The sequence below is a fragment of the Cryptotermes secundus genome, unplaced genomic scaffold (genome assembly GCF_002891405.2).
Source record: "Cryptotermes secundus unplaced genomic scaffold, Csec_1.0 scaffold373, whole genome shotgun sequence".
Taxonomy (NCBI): domain Eukaryota; kingdom Metazoa; phylum Arthropoda; class Insecta; order Blattodea; family Kalotermitidae; genus Cryptotermes; species Cryptotermes secundus.
Window position 1 is genome coordinate 404,614 of NW_019720165.1, and position 26,015 is coordinate 430,628.

At 38.5% G+C, this 26,015-nt stretch overlaps 1 protein-coding gene across 7 annotated transcripts in view; it reads right to left on the bottom strand.

Moving 5' to 3' along the window:
• LOC111867280 (protein abrupt) overlaps positions 1-26,015 on the bottom strand; it is a 460,728-nt gene that overhangs the window by 39,878 nt on the left and 394,835 nt on the right. For all 7 annotated transcript variants that reach the window (XM_033752658.1, XM_033752662.1, XM_023857011.2 and 4 more), the window contains 3 exons: positions 17,462-17,713; positions 12,545-12,776; positions 10,386-10,448 (listed from right to left, as the gene is read on the bottom strand). In XM_033752658.1, coding sequence (XP_033608549.1) covers positions 10,386-10,448; positions 12,545-12,776; positions 17,462-17,713 — 547 coding nt within the window. The remainder of the gene's footprint in view (positions 1-10,385; positions 10,449-12,544; positions 12,777-17,461; positions 17,714-26,015) is intronic.

Sequence of the window (26,015 nt, forward strand, 5' to 3'; positions counted from 1 at the left end):
TGAATAATTTAAATAGCAAAGGTGATTCCACATGCAATGCCATTCAGTGAGCCTTGAGTGAGTCAGTTCCTATTCGTTTAAATGTAGATTTATTTTATACTATGTGGCTCCCACACACAAGCCAACTACTTAATCTAGTGCTCAACTGAAGAAACAGTAATCTGCACTAACACTACAGGAAAAACAAGTTTTGTTGAACTGGTAGTTCAACTTCAAACGTGGCAAGAAAATATGGATGCAACACTGTATAAATACATATCATAAGACATAAAAAAGCATGTACTTTATGGGCAATTTAAGGGACTTTTAAGGGCAATTCTAACTATGTGTGATTTTGCTGTCTGGAGAATGTAATCCCCACATAAGGTGCGACTCCACTGTACCTCTCTCGAGAAGATCATTATAAATCCATAAAAACGTTTACCCCAAATCCAAATATATATCATAACCAAGCCCTAGTGTAAGGAAATGAACTGAAATAATCATTTTTAACCTAATGTTATGTAACTTCATCTCTGAGATGACATCAGCCACTCTATCCAAATGGCCAGACTACGGTATTTTCTTAGACTGTGACAGTATTTTGCCTTGTCATTAACAGACAACAGCCTTAGGCTCTTTTGCTTCTTCCTTTGATAAAAAAAAATGCATTTTATTTATTGACATGTACAAAAGATGATCGGAAAATCAGATAACACTGCAAAAGCTGGAAAGGCACTTAAAGAAGACCTCAAAGGATTAATCACAAACTGCAGCTCAAAAATGAATAGACATGTGAAATTAGTATACATATTTATATCACAAACAAATGCATGTCAACTCACTAGAAAGACGAAACCCCTACATTTGTGTCTCTGTTTGTCTGTGAAACAACATACGACTGGTTTTGTTCTCTGTGCTTGATGCCATGGACTCTATACTGATGCATGGTAAGATACTGTCGAGTCTTGAACTTCTTTCCACACAACATACAAGATTCCCACTCTTCTGCTGCTGTGTGTACGTGCACATTGACAATATGCTGCTTGAGGTTCCAGACATTGCTATACTCACGACAGCAATGTGGGCATGTCGGTCTGGCCTGATGATGCTGCTGCTCCTCCCCTTTCCCAGCAGCAGGTTGTGGCCACCAACCCCGTTCCACCTCATCTGCCATCTGTTCTGTGATGAGAAAACTCTGGTTTCTCTCTCTCTTCCTTCCCAACAGCAGGCTGTTCAATTATGGTCTTCTTATCTCTAGTATTTCTTAATTTAACTCTCAATTCCCTAACTCCATGTACCTTTTGAAAATCTTTAAGAACTCATTTCTCAGTCTACATGATTCTATTTTATGTAGACTTAAGATACAAAATGCAGTAATTTAGAACATTCTACCTTAAATCAAGCTGAATATCCCATACTGAGCAGAACAAACTAAAGAATTTCAGAAACTTAAAAATCATCTGGTGATCAGTACACCTCACAAGCATAAACAAATATTATATACCATACAACCAGTTCAACCCCAATTTATTTGTACTGATCAATACTACTAATCTTTATCTTCATCTATCACATGTCCAGAATTATTGTCAACTCAGTTACATAATTAATGATACAGGTCTTCTGTCAAGAAAACCTATCACAGGAAAGGAATGCCAATTCAAAGAAAGATAGAAACCAACAACATATTATTTTAAATACCATATAATTAACTGGACAGAAAATAAAATATGACAGAATGGAAGTTGAATTCCAAAGCAATGGCTACCATAAAAACACATAGTCAAAGATACGAAAACAACTATAGTGAGTCAGCAAACCTAACAGTAACTGAAAATGAAGTAACTGCCGACTTACAACAATTGTGACTCACATTTTACCCATTACTTCTTAGGCTGAACAAAAAAATAAAACCTTGTTGAAATAAATATAAACAGAAACAACTCAACTTAGATAAGACAATTCCAGAAATTAAACACAAGCTTATTCTATTCAAATTATCAGAAATACTGAGTGCCCAGTATAAGGTTGATAAGAGCAGTTTCCCTCCCCAAGTATTTTGTCCACCAACACAATTCAATGCTATGCTACATCCACTTCAGATGTCCCTGCAACATAACACACGAAACCAAGCACCCAACAAGTTTCCTTTTCATGGTTAAATTATTGTATGATCTATAATTATTAACTGGGGGTCTTCTCCGAATGACTCACCTCATACTTCATAATCTACTGCTCATTAACACCCTACTTTGCAACATGACACATGACTTGTGGTCTACTCCTTCCATTAGCCATAGCTGAGATTGACCGAAGCTGATGCATTTAATCAGAGCACATGAGAATCCTTATCACTATGCATCCAAGTCAACACATCAACTTATGTGCCAGTTACTTACCTTCTTTACTTTTTATTTTGAGCACAGAACCCAGATTAACCTTTCTGTTCTCATTTAGCAGTCATAACATCTCTACTTAGCATACAGCTTTATGGAACAGAGTCTTCAGTCAGCAGTAAAATGGGTAATGTTAGTATGAATGTACCTGCTAGTAGTACGACACCAAAACAATGTATCCCAACTGTGATGAAGGATCAATATTGGCCACAGAATTCATTGTTATCTGTGCATAACGAACGAGATTATATGAAGGCAAATCGAAAAGTCTTTATCCCTATTTTTTTCTGCCAAAATATTAGTGTGCTTGAGTAACAGGCTTATACATTCGATGCAACAGGGTATGCTTGGACCGGCCCAGCATTAACTCTCGGCTGCTCCACGGCACTGCGCTGCTGTCAGTCGGCAAAGATGGTTGGTGTGCTCAACACATCCACATTGTATAAGCAGCAAAGTGTTATTCCTTCTCTATGGAGCGAGAGACAAACGCCCATCGAGACCCATAGGGAAATGCAACAGACATATCGGGATAAATGTCTCTCTTTGAGAAGTGTGCAGTGGTGGTGTTGAGAGTTCATTAACAGCCGGGAAGACCTTAATGACAATGAGCGGTCGTGGTGGCCTCGCACCTCGCTCACACCAGACAATGTTGCCTGCGTGGATGCAATGGTGAAAGCGGATTGGCGTGTGCACCTGAAGGTCATTTCCAAGGAGCCTGGCATTTCGTATGGCAGTGTTTTGTTCATGATTCCTTGGGGTATCGCAAGGTTTCATGTCAGTGGGTGACACAAAAACCGCTGTCCGGCAGTGGTTTTGCACTCAACTGGCCAAATTCTAAAACAGTGGCATCTCCAAACTAGTGGTGCAATGGGACAAATGCCTGAACCAGGATGGTGACTATGTAGAAAAAGTCAAAGGGACTTAAGAACACTGCCTGTATTTTGATTTCCTTATATGTGTATTATTGTGGCTGAAAAAATAGGGGCAAAGACTTTTTGATTTGCCCTCATATTTTCATTATATCATAGTATATGCATGTCTGATACTAAACAAATCATCTTACTAAATCAGATTTGAGGTTCTCATGGCATGGACTCAAGACAAGTCCCCACTATCCATTTCTTCCACAGATCATAGACCTATAAATGGTATATGACTATTTGCCCTGCTATGTCTGATCAGTGTGGGCCTGGAAAGGGAAGTTTTGTGAATTTATATAGACAGAATTGAATATTCTTGTTTTCTCTGTTCCTTTAAACATGCTCCACTCCCCATATCAAGTCCTCAAAACAATATAAAACAAAGCATGGTGTGCGGCGGACAGAGTCTGTCCAAAGTTTCGTTACTGCTCTCTGACAAATGCTTAATACATTTCAATGTACTACTATAAGAAATGTTTATTATTGGCAACTGTAATATAGTTCTCTAATTTCAAAATGTCCAATACGGTTTACTCAAGTGCCCCTTTACTTCTGTTGAACATGCCATACCAACTACCCAACATGAATGCATGCACATAAACAATACTACTTCAAAATCAGTATTTTATAGTTGTAAATGACTGCTAAATTTTGGGGAACAAAGCTTAAGTTGTGATTAAATTATAAACATTTATACGTGTTCTGAGCACTGAATCAATCACCTGGCAGTGCAATCACAGATAGTAATGAATGCATAAAATATATTATGCATATTAATCATTTTCAAGTGTGTGATGCATTACTGCTGTTGTTTGCTGATTAAGCATTGCAACTTTTCCATACTAATACTGTTACCTGAATTAAAATATACACACCATTCCAGCAGAACAAGGAGATTTAAAATTCTCTACTCCCAGATAATAACCACAATTCACCACACCCAAGGGAGTGGAGAACCCCACAATACTGGGAGATTTAAAACCCCTATTTTTGGACAATAAAGATTAATGTGAATTGCTCTTTTGTAAATATGCTGTAAATGTCAACAATGAGTCAACGATTTAAGAATCAACAGCTATAAACTTTTATCCAGAATTAAAAACCTATTTCCTTGTGTGAACCATATTTTTGTACAAGAATGGTTGTTGATGTCATGATCCTAGTAGTCTCAGAATTAACAATTAAACCTCTATGCAAAACTATTATAATCCTGCTCATATATATTCACCGACTGATAGTGCTTACTCATAATGACCATTCAAAAACATAACATACTGTTTGCTTCTTACAGCCCTCTTTCAGTAAAATTTGAGGTTCTTACAATGGTGACTATAAAGATCACTGCCTTCCGGGACACCACATTGTGTAGCTTGGTAGACAAGTACCTATCTACAAGATGCCACATCCCAGAAGACGGTAACCTTATGTCCTCTTTCACATAATACTGTCTGCATTAATCCCTAATACCACCACTCAAACTGTTAAAAGAACCCTGTCAAAATGTTTCTCTACTGTACACTTCTCATGCCTTAGTTTACCTGCTCAGCATGAATATGCCTTGTGCCACATGCCAACAATATATAACAACTGTATATCAAGTCTGAATTGTCTAATAAGGCCTGACAATGTTCTGGACAATGGTGTGTTGCAATAAAGATGTCAGTTCTAGACATTATACAATGTTTTGGATTTGTTTAAACACAACATTTCAGAAACTAGATCTGTTAAGGGAGGTTAGAAACAGATCCACTTTCCAAAATGTTGTTTTAAGAAAAACAATGAGACAGATAATGTCCAAAATAATAGTCATGTTTCTAGAAATAAATTAATTATCACTGTTAAAGGTCAACACTTAACATGGTACACTATATTTTCCAGACCACAAAACACAATTTCTTCCCTAGACAGTGCTGCCTAAATTTGTTTTATTGTTCACAGGTATAACAGGACATACACAAAATGAGTTTCATCTAGTGTGAACTGGCCTTTATCAGAATTCTCTGACATATAACCATACTTACATTTTTAAACAGTTTGCTCTATTTTCAAACGAATTAAACAGAATTAAATATGCTGCTCCGGACACAAATAAACATACTCGTACCCAATAAAAGTATTTCAATTCTGCATTCAGCCAGTCACAGTAGACATACAAGATTACCTAAATAAATCGCACATCCGCTAACAGAAGTAACACAAAGTAGCACAAATACGTATTCATTCACCCTATGACAGAATTTCTCCCAGTTAAACACTTAAAGATTCAGCAAGCTACCTACAGCATTTCACTGAGGAAGTGATTATCATGTTATGTGACAAGTAACTGAAATTAACAGATAACTATTCTTTTGTAAAGACCTGAAGATGCACAAAGAGGAACACCATGCAAAACATTCTCGAAATCTGAAGCAGCACGGACAAAACGACTGTTCCAGTAACATAAACTTGGGCACCTCTTATCACTTACCGGTAATTACTAAATCTCTTACAACAACCTACATGTCATAAAACCTTTTCACCAATACAAAGCTACTGTTTCTCAACCCTGTGTCAGAGGACCGTCTTGGATGAACAAAACAGTAATTTTTCAAGATTACAGACCTTAATTTTCACATTACTATGGAGCATATGGACGGCATAAATGACTGAAAAAGCTCCAATTAACATGTGTTTCATATGTCCAGTTCACACCAATCATAATAATAATTTTAGCCTAATTTTCATCAACAAAATAACATTATTTTAATTACAGGGCATTATCACTTCTCATTAAACTAATCTGTCTTACAAATACAAAAACTTCAACCTGTAAACTAATACTGAATACCTACATGATCCCATAAAATTACCATTAATGTTTCTTCGTATGAAAGCCTCAAGCGTTAAATCTTTTTTTGGCAACGGTATGCATTTCACAACATATTAACATTTCTCCAGTTAGTTTCTTTGTAATAAACATTAAAATAAAGTCTTTGTTAACTATTACTAATAACCTACTTCAAGGTATTAGTTAATACAGCTAGTAGGTTACTCAGTTTTTGTCATGCATCATCAATTATTTCATAATCACCATCCTTGAGCAAGAAAAAACTAGCAGCTTAGATGCAACAAAAAGATGGTTGGGAAGCTAATAAATTCACTTACCAGGTTCAGAAATGTAGAAAATGTAACAGTTTAATGAGAGCAATAATTTAAAGCGAACAAAACTGGCCACAGGTGTTCGTCATCAAGACACATCTCTGCGGGACTGACTGATTCCAACTACAGAGAGTAAGAGAATTTGGCTTCTGTGTTTTTCTACACTTTCACAATATATAATGGATGCAAATACTGTTACTTTTCCTTTCAGGCTTTTTGTTAAGCAAAATTTCAGTTGTTCAGATTTCTCATATCTGCAAGCCACAGCATCTCAATGGATATACTTATTTCTATCTGATCTGAAGATAACATCCAAAAGGCAGGATGAACACCAAACCAACCCAGAATGGCCGCACCATAGCTCAACTGGTTAGTTGCTGGCTTCTCACCATGGCAACCCAGGTTTGATCCCAGGTCTCGTCAAGTGGGATTTGTGGTGGACAAAGTGGCGCTGGGGCAGGTTTTCTCCGAGTACTTCGGTTTCCCCTACCAATCTTCATTCTACCAATTTCTCCACAATCACCCTCACCTATCATCTGGGGCTGGTACAATAGGCCAGAAGTGGTCACAGTACAAGGGACTTAGTCCCACTCCACTAGCAATAAAAAAAAAACCAGAAATATGTCTCATATGATGAGATATGAGATTCTGTAGTGAAAATCTGGATTGTGGTTTCTGGGTTATGACACCAACAGTGTCAAGCAGACTTTCAATGGAATCTCTCACCATCCGAGTTGAAGTTCCTTGAAAATGGTGACAACAGACTCTTCCAAACACTGGCAACCACCCATGAGACTACATGGTGTCATAACCCAGAACACAATCTAAAAATATCTCATCAAGATGTCTTGGGGAGGAGAGAAACAAAGACATTCCCTGGACACTGCATTATCAGATTATGTCTACAACATTTCAGAGGCTGGCTATCTCCACCTTCAGGCAAAAGCAGTTACTGGAACCACTAACAATGATTCACTTTGTGGAAGAGGCCTGACTCAGCAGGTACTTCCTCTCTTGTTGTTTTCTTACCTGAAGATAACCAGCCTAAAAAACTTTGTAGGTATGTCGGCTCCAGAGAGTGGAGAATCCATCATCATGGTAACACACCATTGCCACAAACCTTCATAATTACATTAAAATCAGGGATGGGCCAAACCTATGCTGATATTTTTTATGAAATTAATGATAAATTTCATAAAATTCTGAAGTACACAATTTTATTTCATAAAATATGAAGTTCAAAATAAACTGATAAATAGCTTTTAAATCTCAGTGGCAAGCTAAATTAATTTTAAAAAGCTGGGTGTTTATATCAATAATGTTAATTTGCACAATGAAAAGTAATAAAGTTACTTACACCAGTCCTATGCGTTATACTACATCTGCTATGGGAACAAGAGGGTGTCACTGCCAATGATGTGGACAGCTGTGTCATCATTATAAAGTTACCATATTCTATTTTCAACACACTTCCGTATTCATTACACCAGCAGAAAATTCAAACATACTTGCATGCAGTTTTTATTCCACAAACCCAGCCTACAAGAGGTAAGATGTATCATGGTTTGTAGGGTAGATTGTGTGGAACATAATAAAAATAGAACTGCTGTGGCTAGTTTTGCTCACACTAACTACATCCAAATAATACACTACTGTGTGCAAGACAAATCCTGTGGAATAGTTCTTTTATATGAGAAAACACATCCAGAACATTTAAAATAGGCATATCTTATAAATCATTCAATGCTAATCACTGTATGATCCCAGAGCTAAAGCCTTGGTATCTGTCCTCGGCCAATCAAAGCCTGCAAATGAACCCCGTGATTGCCAACCCCCATGACACAACTACCTGCTTGATATGGCAAGGCAGTTGCACAGAAAATCCCACAATGCATCCTCATATTGCTTGCAAACACCTACAGGTGCAGACAGCTTAAAACCTGTTCTCTTCTCCAAACATCAGCATATCAAACATGATGCCATCAATTGACACGAAAATACTATGTAAGTGATTAACATCATGCTGACCTCATCACCTGTGGCAGTTTTAAAGCAAATATGGCAAGCCAATGTATAGAAAGTGTCCCATCTCCATAAGGCAGGGAATTCTGCTGTATTTTGTTGGATACCTGGCCACATGGGTGTCCCAGCGAATGAGGTTGCTGATGTAACTGCTGGAAAAGCCACTGTGCTTGAAAATTTAACATCAGACAAAGCCTTAAGTAGTGATGTTCACACCTTTCTTCTTTGTGCTGCTTTGTCATCACAGCAAGATGGATGGGCACAGAGAGTGGGGAACAAACTATGAGTGGTGAAACTGTCTGTGCACACATGGCATTCCTCTGACAGCTCCATCAGGGCTGAGGATGCTGTCACATGGCGCTGCGTTAGTCATATCTGTCTTACACATGGTCATTGTTATGAGGTGACCCAGCATTTGTTTGTAACCAGTGTGATGTCCCCATACCATTCTAAACAATCTGCAGGAATGTTCATGTTACAACAAAATGCACTGAACATTCCATCTTATAGGTGGGCTACATGACATCTTAGATGATGCCATAACTTACATAACACTGTGGTATTCCTTCATGTATAGGGGATGACAGTTATTTAATGATGTTTTTTCCTCCATTTGAGTCCTGCATGCAAAGGCCTAACATATTTCATTTTTAAAGATCTTTTTATATGCAGTCAATTCATTATTTGTAGGGGGCCATACTAGCCGTTTCACATCATTATACATTAAATTGTACAAAACTTTCAAAAACTTTGTTTCCATGTGATTCCTGTGTCAGTATCTGCAAACTTCCAAGGGACAGAGACACTTCTCGACAAGGAAACACTGAACAGGTTGGCTTAAGAGGTATTGATCTAGACCTGGATTCAGGAGGTGTTTGGTTTGAACCTCAGGTGGGATACTGGTAATCATGATGGGGGTTTTCATGGCTTTACTTAGTGCTTCAAAGCAAATGTCAGGAGACTAACTCAATTACACACAACCATTTCCTTCCAAACTGACCATCACTGTCCGAAATGATGGTTTGCTATTGACAGATACTGCTGCTAAGCTGTGCTTTTCTTTTAAATTATCTGTGTAACATTTCCCTGGAATAACTTTATACTTCCTTCCTACTCAAATAACCTCCACAAACAATTCTCTGAGCAACGAGGTTATACTTTCAGCTTACATAACATCACCTGAGTGGTTAATCCTATATGTTCTCCCTCACATATTCATAGTTTTTGGTAAGCAGTATCAGAACTTTTAACGACAAGGGATGCCAGTAAAGCAAGTCTGCCCCCCAAACACACATGCTCATTCTGCAGTCAGCCTATGGTGTACTTCACTTTTTTAAATTCACAAAATTAAAAGCTGTGGCATAATTCACATAAAACAGTTTAATGTATTTTTGTATGCCTTAACATATTCACTTTTAATCAGCTTACCTGAAATGTTAATGTATGACACCATAAAAGTTATTTCCTCAGTTCTAAAATCTCATTTGTAAGAGTATTATTGGCAACGGATTTGTACCAGACTAAACTTTGTAATGGGATATAGGGCAATGCAACTGTAGCATATAATTAGAACTCACCTATAAACACTGATTACTATACACAACTGTTGAATACCAACAACTGGAGAAAAAGAAGAAAAGGATGATGGTAACAACAGTCAATGCATGATAAAACAGTCATCTTTATAAAATCATGTGGAATGAATTTTCAAAATTTTCTAAGTTCCATTTCAAACATAGTAATATACACATAACCCAATAGCGAGGTTTCTTTGAAACCAATGTTATGGCTGCATAATATACTTTGACAAATAAAATACAAACATAATGTTAACTTCCAAGAATGTTATCCACTCGTCTTATCTTGCACACTGTGTCTACAACTGTCAGAACTACTTTCTACAAAATTATCATATTTGACAACTCACCAAAGTTGGCATCTTGACTATTGTTATGCAGTCCTGAGGGTCCAGGAATCAATCCCGGAATATCTACAACAGAAATAATGAAATATGATAATTTTCATCTATATATTAAAAATACACTTGGTCGTCGACTTACGACTGCCCGCACTTACAACCCCCCCCNCATCGATACCAGCAGGCCTGAGGACACAGCTAGGCAGCTGTGTGTATGGTAACTATGGGAGCATCCGGCAACACAAGCCTCACACACACACACACACACACAGGCAGCATCCCCTCTCTCTCACATACACTCAGTTGCTTTCAAGCATCTGCTGTCAGTGGTGTATTAATTAATATTCTACTGAAATACTACCCATAAAATGTCTAGTAAAAGGAAAATGCCTTCATACACAGACACGCCAGCTAAGAAGTCAAGGAAAACTATTGATTTTGAGGGTAAAATGAAAGTTATCAAGCAGTATGGAAGCACAAAGAAAGTGAACACGATAGCACGTGACTTGAAGTTATCACATTCCACGGTACTGACGATACTTAAGGACAAAGAATTCGGGAAACTTTGTTATTATCTGCACCTATGACGTCTACAATTTTAACCAAACAATGACAGAGACCCATCCATGAAATGGAGAAATTGTTTATGTGGATGGAAGATTTAATACAAAAAAGTACAACCATCAGCCTTCACACAGTGCAAGCCAAGGCTAGAAGTCTGTTTCAGAGTTCAAAATCACGCACCGGGGACGATTACACAGAAGATTTTCAGGCTAGTACTGGGTGGTTTAAGCGTTTTAAAAAAATATTTACTTTGCATAATGTACATGTCACAGGGGAATCAGGAACTGCAGATGAAGATGGAGCCCAAAAATTTGCTGATAGTTTCTATGGTGTAATCAAAGAAGGTTATCTACAAGAACAAATATTCAAAGTAGATGAAACCGGCTTGCAATGGAAACACATGCCTAATCGTACAAAGAAGCAAAAAAGATGCCAGGATTCAAAGCTTTTAAGGATCGGTTGACTTTGTTGCTTGGTGGGAATGCCGCGGGTTTTAAGCTGAAGACTGTTCTCATTTATCATTCAGAAAACTTTCATGCATTTAAGCACATCAACAAGCACACACTTCCCATTTACTACTGTTCAAACCTTAAGGCTTGGATGACTCAGGCATTGTTCGAAGACTGGTTCATGAACTGCTTCAATCCCCAGGCTCGTGATATTGTGCGAAGAGAGGTATCCCTTTCTAGATTTTATTGGTTATGGACAATGCCTCTGGCCACCCCCTTCATCTGGACGACCTTCATCAAGACGTTAGAGTGGTTTTTATGCCACCTAACACAACCGCTCTCATTCAACCCATGGATCATAAACATAAACATATGACACAAGCCGCAGGTATGTAGTGGATCTGCTGGTGACCATTCTCAGAACAGAGAATAATTCTCCACCATATTCTATGGGACACTTGCAGAAGCATTTGAGGTGTGACATGATGAAAAACAAACTTTGCTACTTCTTTGAGGTCATCAGTGACTCTGTAACCCTGCCGTGCGACAATCTTCTTTATGCAGCCCAAGAGAGAATTGACAGATCAGGACTATGAGATGGCCAACCAAGTGCAGGAAGAAGAGGTGGCCCACATTCAAGGAAAACCTCACTGATGTATTCCCTTTCAGTGATAGCAAAATGTACAAACATCCCATCTGGGCCATCAGAAAGACATGATCCAGTCATCTGCTATCGATCCTAGCCCATACCATGACACGTGGAGGATTATGTTCCAATTCCTTATAAAAGTGTGGGTCACTCTCACCAGAACACAACGTTCCGTGAACAACAGCTTCAGTGCTACTAGAGGTAAACAAGAATTTGTGACCACTCTGTACTATCTGTAATAAAGAGGACTGTTCCTGGTAAAGGGGACAGAAATGACTTGCTGTGAATGCTACTAACTGTCATACAAATATTGCACAGCGTATTAAATATAAAATGACCACACCTCATTCATTGTAACAGCTACAAAAAGTTATCAGGGTGTTTAAATTAGGATAACAATACCTCAGATTGCACAATGCAAGTCCAACCTACTGCAGATAAAAGCCAAAACCATTTTCACCACTTGCAGGCAACAGACATGTTACTAGTATATACATGGCTCTTACTCTGAAGTCCAAGCAATGCAGCAGCAGGAAAGGAAGTTCGTGTTGGATCCAATCCCAGACCACCATTGCCATGATGGTGATGGCTGTCATCCAACGAGCTGTAATCATTAGGCTCCAACTTGGGTCTAATCAAATCTAACGTGGATGCTCCTCGTTCAGAGTTTGTATCGCTAGAGTTGCTCTCCTCACCTGTTGACTGGGCTTGCAGTGAAGAGTCCGAGTTACCCTTGTTCTGTCAGATAAAAAATAATGATATCTTCAAAAGACATCAAATAAACTAGTATAAAAATTATGCAAGGTACAACTGATGTAGGATTTTAATATTATGACATTAGTAGTCTAGGCAGCCGCCACATGACCGCCTTGGGTTTTAATTACATTTGGTGTGCTTGTAGGACCTGATAAATAAAAGGAACACTATATATATTCATATAAACCATCTAGCTATGTAACTGAAGCAGAATGAACATGTTTTCGTGGCTTATTCTTTGAGTTCAACACCTTTCCTCCAGTCCACCCAAAGAAAAGAAAATCCTGAAAAAGAGAAGCCTTTGTCTTGGTCATCAAGTCACTGTGAACAGCACACTGAAGTTCATCACAGACTAACTGATGTCCATACAAGTGTTTCTTCATGTTTTGGAACTGAAAATAATTACTGCGCTCGGACAGTACAGGGAATGGTTTACTTCCTCAATGCCACAGTCCTTTAGATCAACCACAGCTTTCCTTGACTTGCATGCAGTAGTACTGTCATGAAGATGCAACACACCATCCATCATTGTTTATCTCTTATGGCCTCCTATAATTTCCAAAGTATAGCAGCATAAACACCTCCAGTGATTACTGCACCTTATGGGATGCTGTTCACAAGCGAAGGTCCATCCAAATACGAAAACACCAGTGTCATGTTCTTTGCAGCTAACAGTTGTGCCAAAAACTCCATGGGAGTGAGTGAAACATGATCTTCCCTTCTTCCCCTATTCCTGAGTGACAGAGGTTAAAGTGTTGTGACGCTACAATGTGTGGTTACTCATCCTTAAATACGCTAAGACCTCCTGCATAACATGTTTCTTCCCACCATTAATTTTGCAATCATACAAGAAAGAATACAATCTGGCAATAAGGCATATTATGCCAACCTACAGTTACTAAAATCTAAGGATATAAACATGAATATGAAAATACATAAAACATTCATATGTCCTGTAGTAACACATAACAGTGAGACATGGGTGCTAAAAAGAGGATGAGAATTATTTAAGATTTGAAAGAAAAATTATTAGGATAATATGTGGGCCAATAAAACAAAAAGAGCAGCGGAGAATAACTGGCTGGAACATGTAGAAAGAATGGATGCTAACAGAATGCCATGGAAAATCTTGTATGAGAAGATCTATACTAAAAGAGCAAGAGGTAGACCAAAATTGAGGTGGACTGATGATGTCAGAGAAGACCTTAGGATACTGAAAGCTAAAAACTGGAGATCCACTGTGATGCATGGACGCTTGGAGGCTGTTGGTGCAGGTGGCCAAGGCTCACATATGGTTGTGGAGCCAGTTGATATGGTATATTAATTTTGCAATTTTTCTGGTAAAGTTAATTAAGTCCATCTCACTTCCTGATGGCAAGTACTGCAGTCATTTTCTTATCAGTATTATTAAATAATTATTTTAGTGTAAGTCACAAACAAGTCCTAGGCAAAAACAGACCTATATTAAAATAGATGACGATAAAGGCAGCTACTCATGGTGTTCAGAAAGGGCAAAATACTTGTGATAAAATAAATGTAGGCAAACAATTACAAATTTGCTTTAACTCTATGAAAATGTAGTATGTTTGTTCCGGCTCAGAATGACTAACACATCTGACAATCAAAAGAAGACTGTGTAACTTACTACTTTAACAAAACTCTAAATCAGCAGAAGGGTGACCAGTTTCAATTCAAAAGTAGCTGCAGGTGAAGTATCAAAAACAGAAATTCAAGTAAAAGGATCTGTGATGTATTAAATAAAATATTCTACCAATAGCAATCTTCGGATAAAAGCAAACGCACAGCACTGCTAAATGAAGAATTTCACACAACAGCAAAAAGGTTAACTTCATAGTTCTTCCAAAGGGCTGGTTGAATTTGGAAAATCCAATACGAATTCAAGAAGAATGAAGTGATTTCCTTTTTCATTTTATTTATGCTTTATCTGATAATGCTGTCTGTAGCTAAGGCTATAGAGCATTGAATGGTACGGTGCTTAAACAATACCTGAAAAGGACGTGGAATAAACATTAACAACCTAATTCAAGGTACCATCCCCATGGGACATGACAGACAGTCTTCAGTTCAAGAACTGAACCCAGGACTTCCAAAATACAAACTAAGAGTGTTATCCACTCAACCATGATGTTCAGTACAACTTTCTTCTCTGTTCGTGACTCTTAAATTTCAAAATCAACTTAAAAATTCATGTGTAAATTTTTTGGTTGTGAATAACGCGTTATTTGTAAATGACAAACTCCGTGACTTCAGTTCACAAGCGAACTACACCGACCGAGCGACCGCCGCTTGTCGGCGAAGTTAGTGCCAACTTTAGTGGATAGAGGGTGTCGCATGGTCAGCGCAACAAATCCTCACGGCCATTAACTTCGGTTTTCTAGAGTGGAGCCGCTATTTCCTTCAAATAGCTCCTCAATTATCCTCACGAGGCTGAGTGGACCCCGTTCCAGACCCACTACTTCTCAGGAAATCTGGTAGCGCCGGGAATCGAACTCGGGCCTCTGGATCTGTAGCCAGGAACTCTGACCGCTAGATCACAGAGGCGGTCGTTATTTGTAAATAGGCTCTTAATATAGTTCAGCGCACTGGAAATACAGCAATCCCTTGCCAACAACAAATTTAAAGTACCCATGGTTTTCTATTCACATCCTGTTTTGGAAAACTACAGTACAGCCCTTGGGATTTACAGTTGCGTACACATCGAAACAACCTGCGGCTCCTGCACCAAGAGTTTCAAGTTTCCTGGCAGAACTATAGTAACTCCAAAACCGAACCAACAACATTACATCTGCAGAGCACCTCTTTGACACGTTTTTATATTTTACTAGCAAAACGTCATTGAAATCTAAATAGGAAACTGTTCAAAATAAATGTTGTCAAAAACACCCACCTTCACAATTTCAAAAGTTCTCAAAAGACAATTACATTTACATCGCTACAGTAATATATTGTATTTACATTCTCCTATTTACATTACTGTTGCAGTCCCATGAATCTTCCTACAATTTCAACGGTTTTAGTTCCCACAAAATAGATTTCAGTTCATTTGAATTTCAAGAGTTTGTACCATTTTTCTTTTTGGACAGATCAACTTTGTTTTCAAGTTTTCAATCTTCTATTATTTAATTTGTTAGATGAGTTTGCTTCATGCATTGCAATTGTTTTATATGAATTTGTGTGTTTCACAAGTCAAGGTGGTAACACAAAAGAGAAAAGCTAAGCAACTGGTCAGCTGTACCATTAGGATCAACCGAATGTATAAATGTAAATAAATAAATAAATAAATAACTTCCTCTGAAGAAAAACTCAACATATTACAGGCACTGACAAACAACACACAGGGACTCACATTTCCTTGCCAAGACAATTCAGATTATAATATGAACTGTGAATATAATACTCAAAAAAACAACCACATCATTGAAAAAATGCAGATCAGTGTGGGCCAATGGGATGTGAGGGAAGGAAGGCACAAACATGAAAAAATCCAAGTTTCAAGAACTGAAAAGACACTCTATGCAAAAAAAATGTCACGGTGTTTGATAAATGATTTATCTCACATCATAATGCTGTATATATTCAGATACTGCAAATTATAGGCTATAAAAATGTTTATACATTTCTTAGTATTTTAGCTAAATTATTTGCTCAGTATTCCAATTGAGGATAAAGTACACTGCAAGCATTAAGCTTATGATTTTAGCACTTCCCGAAATTTAAACCATCAATCATCAATACTGAGATGAGTGTTAACAAAAGGTTTCCCCCATATGCTGAACTTGACAGAATTACAGTATGAACCAAATGATGCTGCTATCTATAGGATATAGTTTTGACATAGGCTGCCTATTAAAGCAAGCCTTTTCAAATAAATTTAATGTCTTTTTCTTCTTTCTTTTGCAGTAACAACTTTAACTGTAAGTCAGTGATTGAGTTATTAGGCTCTCAGCAGGGGGAGAAAAAAGAAACAGAACAAACAACTTACATATGTCATTATTTACACATCAGTAGCTATTACTTTGATATTACCAAAACACGCTCCAGTTTTCTCCATGTACATGCTGTGATACTCCCTTGCATTAACACATAGCCACACATTATCTTGAATGACCTCAAACACCACAACTAGGCTGAATCATTGAGACAAATTATTCCAATCCCTATGTACAGTTTCCTCAGTCAACCCTTCCATTCAAATATTAATACATTAGAAATATACAAAATACAAACTCAATCAACAATGCAATATTTTCTCTCAGGCAAAAGCCAAAATTGCAATGCAATGCAATCCTATTCATAACTGCTAACAACTCTGACAACTACACAACATCGGAGTAATGACAAAATGGCAAGAGTTAGGGTTTTATATACAGATATTTAATTTATTTTTCAAGTACTGTATCATGTATTTCATGATGGAAGAGGCAATGTAGTTAGGCTTTCATGACTGTTCTGCCAGTTTCCTATAAGGCCTTGGTCCTGTCAACTGTGGTTTTGATAATCACAGAGATTTCTAATGAAAATAACCCCCATGGCTGGCAAGGGACTGCTGTAATAGAGCTCAGAGGAAGAATTATTTTTAAAATAATCCAAATTCACTTTCACTTATATCATGTTAATCAGTCTGTAAAAATGTTTTCATATCTTACCTGATGAGAGGAGCTGCCTGTGTGAATTGTTGGTCCGCCCTCCAGTGCCTGTCCTAGTAATGTTTCTCTCATTAATGGGTCACTACTGTTGTTGTTGTTATTGTTGTTGTTGGTGGTGGTTGCAGATGAAGCTGGGGATGGCGAGAAGCGATGCTCATTATTTCGACTTCGTTTTGGAGGCGGTGAAAGAGGTTCCTCAGGAAAGTTTTCTCTCAACTCCCCTGACTGTGACCAGGGAAGTGAATTTGAGGTCTGAAAATATTAATAACAGAACTCAATCTCCTTGTCAAAATCTTGCAGGCCCAAGCCACAGTATTCAGAGTAAAAATTTCTCCATTCCGCTTTCATCAATGTCACAGATAATGCTGTACAGAACTGTCTATTCACATACTGACTGGGGGATAAATTCTTGGTACACAATTCTGTCACTGCCGCAAAACAGTACCCCAAGCGTTCAATATTCTCAACAGATGTTATTCCATGTCCTCACAAAATGAGAATTATGGCTATGTGGATTAGTCACTGGTGTGTTATATGCTGGTATATACAGTGCGTCTATGACTAAAAATTTTCATTATTTAATTATGCTTCTGACCGCCTCTGTGGTCTAGTGGTCAGAGTTAATGGCTACAGATCCCGGGTTCCATTCTTAGTGCTACCAGATTTTCTGAGAAGTAGTGGGTCTGGAACGGGGTCCACTCAGCCTCATGAGGATAACTGAGGAGCTATTTCAAGGAAACAGTGGGTCTGGTCCAGAAAACCAAGATTAATGGCCATGGGGATCTCTTGTGCTGACCACGATACCCTCTATCCACAAAAGTTGGCACTAACTTCGCTGACAAGCGGAGGTCACTCAGTCGGTATACTTCGCTTGTGGACTACAGTACACGGAGTTTAATTATGCTTCCCCAACTACACTGGTTATGCAGTAATGAATGGTAAGATGACTGAATGATGAATGGGAAAGGATGTGATAGAAGGCGACTGTGGCCTATTTTAAGTTATTCCAGCATTCTCCTTCAGGAACTGGGGAAACCCATGAAAAATCTGTCAGGGTAACAAACCTCCAGCCCCATTTCAAACCCAGAAGCTATTAAACGCAACGGACACGAGCAAACAACTTGACAGTGATATCAGTTGCAGTTCTAGAATGAATAAAGGTACCTTCTACAGTCAAATATTGCAGCAGCCATGACTCTGATACTGTTTGCTGCTTCAACGGTGGTCTGCTATCACTCCTGGTAAGATGAATTAATCAAGAATTAAGAACCCCTTCCACCAAGTTAATGTTCTGGTAAACTTCTACAGATTTTGTCTACTTCTCCTGAAGATCATATAAAACTGACATATTCTCATTCAATATTAAAGAGAACCTGTGTTCATAATTATAATTAAGAAAATTTGGTCTAACAGTGGAACACGTGCCAAACATATATGAACTATTCTCTAAGGATCCAGACATTCTACAAACATGTGCAAACTTCATTTACCCTACTGACTTTTCCATTGACAGCCCCGAAGAAGAGCGTGTTGAGGCTAGGGGTCTGCAGAGTTCACATTACTGAAGACCTATGCTGTGGTCTTCTGAGATATGACACCAATATGGCATATAATGATCAGTGTTTCTTGAAGGAACAGGCTGCCTCTATCCTCACACTGCAATGGTCTGAGGTTTGAGGCAGTATGTTCATCTGAAATACTGGTACCCCTCTTCCAAATTACATGGCATCATAATCCAGAAGAACACAATATGAACATTCATTTACTGTACTCAATACTGAACTCAAAAGTAAATTTATGAAACAAAATTCTCCTTATCATTCTGAACTAATTAATTAAGCAGGAGATAGTGCACATATAACTCCTAGTGTCTTTTTCTAGGGGGTGGGGTGGGGGGGGGAACTCATCTGGTCTTCTGTGGAACTCAGAGATTCATTACTGTATTAAACTCTGCTGCCACTAGACCATTTTCTGAGCCAGTTTCATTCAGTCCACACCATACCTCACACCATATTTCTTTCGGATCTATTTCCATGTATGCTCAAATCTCCCATGTACTTACTTCATTTCAGATTTAGAAATTAAAACATGCTCACATTGAAATCACCGACACTTGGCTCTATTTGGCCAATATGTAACAATATTAAAATACAGGAATATTAGTTTTTATTTGTCTTTGCTATAAATTTGGTCCTAACAAATCTTTCAGACCTTACGTACTACTGTGGATATCAATGGCCTCCATGATACCCTAATTTCAAAGCTGAAATGAAGTTCATCACAATTAGTGGTTATTTTCATATATTAAAATATTTTATTTATTTCATTTACTTTTGAAATGTTTTGTGTTGTACGTATAATTGCTAAAAAATAAGTGGTTTTTATTATAGATAATTTCTCTTTGAATTTTCTCAGCAATCATACTATCACTTGTCCTCTATTTTCAGACAAAGATTTCTGACTCGTCATCTTTTTTTCTCTATCGACTACGCAAGAACAGAATACTCTGCTAACAGATGCATAACAGAAAGAAATTATCAGGTTTATCAGACTTCTTTCTGTCCCCTGAGTAAGATATATGAAGTTACTGTCAGCATAACAATTATTCTCTCTAAATCACTTTTCCGAAATTTCATTTCCTTCTGTTTTTCATTTCTAAGATTTTATCTTCTATGATTTCGTTTAAACACAATATTTATATCACTTAACAAGTATCAAGATGTGTCCCTGTGCATTCATGTACCAGAATCCTTTGAGCCAGACGTCTCAAGTATCCACTGATCCAAGCATCATTAACCCTCAAGTATCCCGGATTTATTTCAGGGACACTATTACCCACATCCAGTCTGGGAGACTGACATACATTTTTGCCCATTAAAATTTCATTAATCACAACAATGACCTAGAATCCTTCTTTATGTTTCTTGCATATTTTACTTATCATTAAGGTTCAGGACAGAACTGCATATACTCGTACATATTTATTTTTATATACTTACTGCACAGCATAATATAATGATTTCTTGCAAATATGAAATACTGAAAAAAAGTTTTACACTGAAATCATATTTGAACAGATGAAACGGAAGTTATATTTATATTTGGGGGGAAAAAAAATTAACAAAATTGAAAGTTCTTTTAATACTAACTTTCTTGCACTCCCAAGGCATCAACAGTCTGGATTCCACCCAGTTTCAACACTCTTGTCAAATTGATAATTACATTTCTTTCTTCTAGGGATGACATATACTTTATATACATAGTATTTACTGTACATTCCAAATTTATAGGTTTTCTGCATACATGATTTATGTAGTTTTCCTTTTTTCTTCTATCAAGGTGTAACAATTTTTCTTTTTCTGTTGTTTTTTCTCTACATGAAATTCATTTTTTCCCCAGAACTCGTGTAATACAAGACTGTGGGTAATATGTATGTCACTGATTTTACATTCTGATCTCCATGTGCAGGGGTTACTAATTATTTTGACTGTTTTACAAATTAAAATCTGCAAACATGAGAATTATTTCTTTATGGAATCTATAGACTAGCCTCTAGATCATCTGATAACATTTTTTTGGTGGACATCTGAACCTGTTCCTCCCATAAAAGTTGCCACAAGAAGCATTATCTGATAGAACACTAATACAATGATGACTCAGTGATATATTTATCTTTACCATTGCTTTCAGCATCCTCATAATCATTGTCACCTGCTTCTAAAACCAAACCGCGATCACTAGTAAACCAAAAACCTTCACATTCATATGCATCCCTTCATTTCTTCCTCGCCTATTCTCCGACCATCATAAGACAAACTGCAATTCTCCTAGCCTATTCTCCGACCATCCTAAGACAAACTGGAATTCTCATCACTGTGGATAACTGTATATGAGATTCCCAGGATATCATCCATAACCTCGGCATCCAGGTCTGGTCTACGACACTGCTCGAGTATATTACGAGCAAATAATTTGCCTACAGTTACAGACACTGGTCAGCTGATGAGATATGCGGATGTACTGTGAGGCAGAAAACAACTGCGGTGAGTCACAAAGGTATCCACTGAACTAATAATGAAATACACTTTCTTTGTTTGTTGCAGACTGAAATCATGGAGTTTTTTTATAAATGTTAAAATTATAATCTTTTTAATATCATCAACAAAACAAATATCCTTCATGTAAATTCAACTCAAGCAGTTAGATCAGTATCAGAGGCATCACAGGGAAGAAATATTAATTGAAAATAAAAGCAAACTGGCAACAAAGATCCAAAATGCACAATACCAATGTCTTTGAAACTAAGGCAAACAGCCCAGGAATTTTAATGCTACTGACTGTTATAATTACTCGTCACATATTTAAGACACACAGCTTTCCATTAAGTGTGCAAATCTAATCAAAATCATTACAGACAGTTCTAACAAACTCACTATTTGTGTCTGAGACTTCATACAAAAATTTTGAAGTTACATTATATGCACAAGTCAGAGAGCATCCCAACAATGGCATCACATGTGCATTCCTCCACCAAAATCTCAAAATGACTTCTCTATGACCATAATATAACAAAAGGAAACATCAAAGAGGTTACCTCATTATTAGTGACTTAAAAGCCTCAAAAAACAAACAAGGTCATCAGAAGCTAATGATGGGCAAGCAATAATATTTGTAGTTGTCAATATCTTTTTGTAAATAAAGTTATGTGCATAGAAACAATGAGTTTATGCACTACACACCACTGATGATAAAAAATCTATCCCTGTAACAGGCCGTCGAGGTCCATAGGGTTGTGAGACATCGAGGTTCCCACATTTTTTCTAGACAATTGGCTTACAGAGGGTGGTAAGGTTGTCAGCCTTACTCGGCAGCCACCCTTTACTCCCCAGGAAAATTCCTGGTACTCATTTCTGCTAGAGCCTGAGCTGACCCCAGGGCCATAGTGTGGATAGAAGGTTTAGGTAAATTGAAAAAATCGACCTCATTGGTGCTCAAACCTGCGACCTTCTGGCTTGTAACACAGTGCCTCAACCAACTATGCTACCATGTGCCCTCACCGGTGATGGTAATAACTGTTAATTCACAGAAGTTTTAGGGATATAATACCAACTGACAAACAAATTTCCAATGCGAAGTAATATTATAATGCTGCATTGGTGAAGAGAAGATGACCCATTGGCACCAACTAAAATATTGACTGACACCAGTAATTACAGGTTTTGTCCATATTAGGCAGGAGTGGTGAGCCACTGGCACCAACTTACATACTGGCTGGTGCCAGTGATTACAGGTTCTGTCTATATTAAGGCAGGAGTGGTGAACCACTCGCACCAACTTAGATATTGGCTGGCGCCAGTGATTACAGGTTCTGTCTATATTAGGGCAGAAGTGGTGAACCACTGGCACCAACTTACATATTGGCTGGTGCCAGTGATTACAGGTTCTGTCTATATTAAGGCAGGAGTGGTGAACCACTCGCACCAACTTAGATATTGGCTGGCGCCAGTGATTACAGGTTCTGTCTATATTAGGGCAGAAGTGGTGAACCACTGGCACCAACTTACATATTGGCTGGTGCCAGTGATTACAGGTTCTGTCTATATTAAGGCAGGAGTGGTGAACCACTCGCACCAACTTAGATATTGGCTGGCGCCAGTGATTACAGGTTCTGTCTATATTAGGGCAGAAGTGGTGAACCACTGGCACCAACTTACATATTGGCTGGTGCCAGTGATTACAGGTTCTGTCTATATTAAGGCAGGAGTGGTGAACCACTCGCACCAACTTAGATATTGGCTGGCGCCAGTGATTACAGGTTCTGTCTATATTAGGGCAGAAGTGGTGAACCACTGGCACCAACTTACATATTGGCTGGTGCCAGTGATTACAGGTTCTGTCTATATTAAGGCAGGAGTGGTGAACCACTCGCACCAACTTAGATATTGGCTGGCGCCAGTGATTACAGGTTCTGTCTATATTAGGGCAGAAGTGGTGAACCACTGGCACCAACTTACATATTGGCTGGTGCCAGTGATTACAGGTTCTGTCTATATTAAGGCAGGAGTGGTGAACCACTCGCACCAACTTAGATATTGGCTGGCGCCAGTGATTACAGGTTCTGTCTATATTAGGGCAGAAGTGGTGAACCACTGGCACCAACTTACATATTGGCTGGTGCCAGTGATTACAGGTTCTGTCTATATTAAGGCAGGAGTGGTGAACCACTCGCACCAACTTAGATATTGGCTGGCGCCAGTGATTACAGGTTCTGTCTATATTAGGGCAGAAGTGGTGAACCACTGGCACCAACTTACATATTGGCTGGTGCCAGTGATTACAGGTTCTGTCTATATTAAGGCAGGAGTGGTGAACCACTCGCACCAACTTAGATATTGGCTGGCGCCAGTGATTACAGGTTCTGTCTATATTAGGGCAGAAGTGGTGAACCACTGGCACCAACTTACATATTGGCTGGTGCCAGTGATTACAGGTTCTGTCTATATTAAGGCAGGAGTGGTGAACCACTCGCACCAACTTAGATATTGGCTGGCGCCAGTGATTACAGGTTCTGTCTATATTAGGGCAGAAGTGGTGAACCACTGGCACCAACTTACATATTGGCTGGTGCCAGTGATTACAGGTTCTGTCTATATTAAGGCAGGAGTGGTGAACCACTCGCACCAACTTAGATATTGGCTGGCGCCAGTGATTACAGGTTCTGTCTATATTAGGGCAGAAGTGGTGAACCACTGGCACCAACTTACATATTGGCTGGTGCCAGTGATTACAGGTTCTGTCTATATTAAGGCAGGAGTGGTGAACCACTCGCACCAACTTAGATATTGGCTGGCGCCAGTGATTACAGGTTCTGTCTATATTAGGGCAGAAGTGGTGAACCACTGGCACCAACTTACATATTGGCTGGTGCCAGTGATTACAGGTTCTGTCTATATTAAGGCAGGAGTGGTGAACCACTCGCACCAACTTAGATATTGGCTGGCGCCAGTGATTACAGGTTCTGTCTATATTAGGGCAGAAGTGGTGAACCACTGGCACCAACTTACATATTGGCTGGTGCCAGTGATTACAGGTTCTGTCTATATTAAGGCAGGAGTGGTGAACCACTCGCACCAACTTAGATATTGGCTGGCGCCAGTGATTACAGGTTCTGTCTATATTAGGGCAGAAGTGGTGAACCACTGGCACCAACTTACATATTGGCTGGTGCCAGTGATTACAGGTTCTGTCTATATTAAGGCAGGAGTGGTGAACCACTCGCACCAACTTAGATATTGGCTGGCGCCAGTGATTACAGGTTCTGTCTATATTAGGGCAGAAGTGGTGAACCACTGGCACCAACTTACATATTGGCTGGTGCCAGTGATTACAGGTTCTGTCTATATTAAGGCAGGAGTGGTGAACCACTCGCACCAACTTAGATATTGGCTGGCGCCAGTGATTACAGGTTCTGTCTATATTAGGGCAGAAGTGGTGAACCACTGGCACCAACTTTGATATTGGCTGGTGCCAGAGATTACAGGTTCTGACTATATTATCACCTGGTACAACTTAATAATTCAACAGTTCACCAACTCATATTTCATTTATGTAAGATACACTTTTGCTGTAACTTTAGATATCCACACTGAGCAGTGTGGTTACTCAGAGAAATATAGCTACAGAAACTGAACACTGTATAATGCCATCAATTATTTTAAACTGACATGCCTAAAGCCAAATTTAAGACACCTGTCTTGTAAATAAAATACATGTATTATGTGTTGCTCTCTCGGGGGGGGGGGGCACCACGGTAGTGTAGTTTGTTGAGGCATTATGCTGCAAGCCAGAAGGTCATGGGTTTCATTCCTCATGAGGTCATTGGATTTTTTAGTTGACCGAATCCTTCCAGCCCCACTATGTCCCTGGGGTTGACTCAGCTTCTAACAGAAATAAGCACCAGGAATCTTCCTGGGGCTTAAAGAGTGGCTGGCACATAACGTTGACAACCTAACCACCATTTGTGAGTTCATTGTCTAGAAAATGTGGGAGCCTCAACATCTCACAACTCTATGGGCCTCCACTGCCTGTTACAAGGATAGCTTTACCTTTTATGTGTTAGCCACAAAAACCAAAAGATCTATCTAATAAATGTGTAGCAGCAGATATCTCACTAAGCTCAACTACAGCATTGCAGCAACATACGTGGACAGCACCATTCTGTTTTAGTAATTAGCTTCCAATGTAAATTTGACACTAGGCAACAAAAAGGCTTGCTATCCACATACTTGGGTATCAGGCACTTAATCATATACTTATGTCTGATCACACATTAATCAGCCATGAACAGTCAGTCTTAATAACCAAAAATCTATATAACAGAAGCATATAACCTCATATGTCACAAGCCTCCATGTACGTGTATCTGTATTGTCATGATTCTTGTACAAGAACTTCACTGCATTGTAAGTTTCAAATATACTATGAATTATTCTTAAAATGTATGTTCAAGTAAGAATATATATGCTGCAAAAAAAAAAAAAAAAAGGTAATGCTA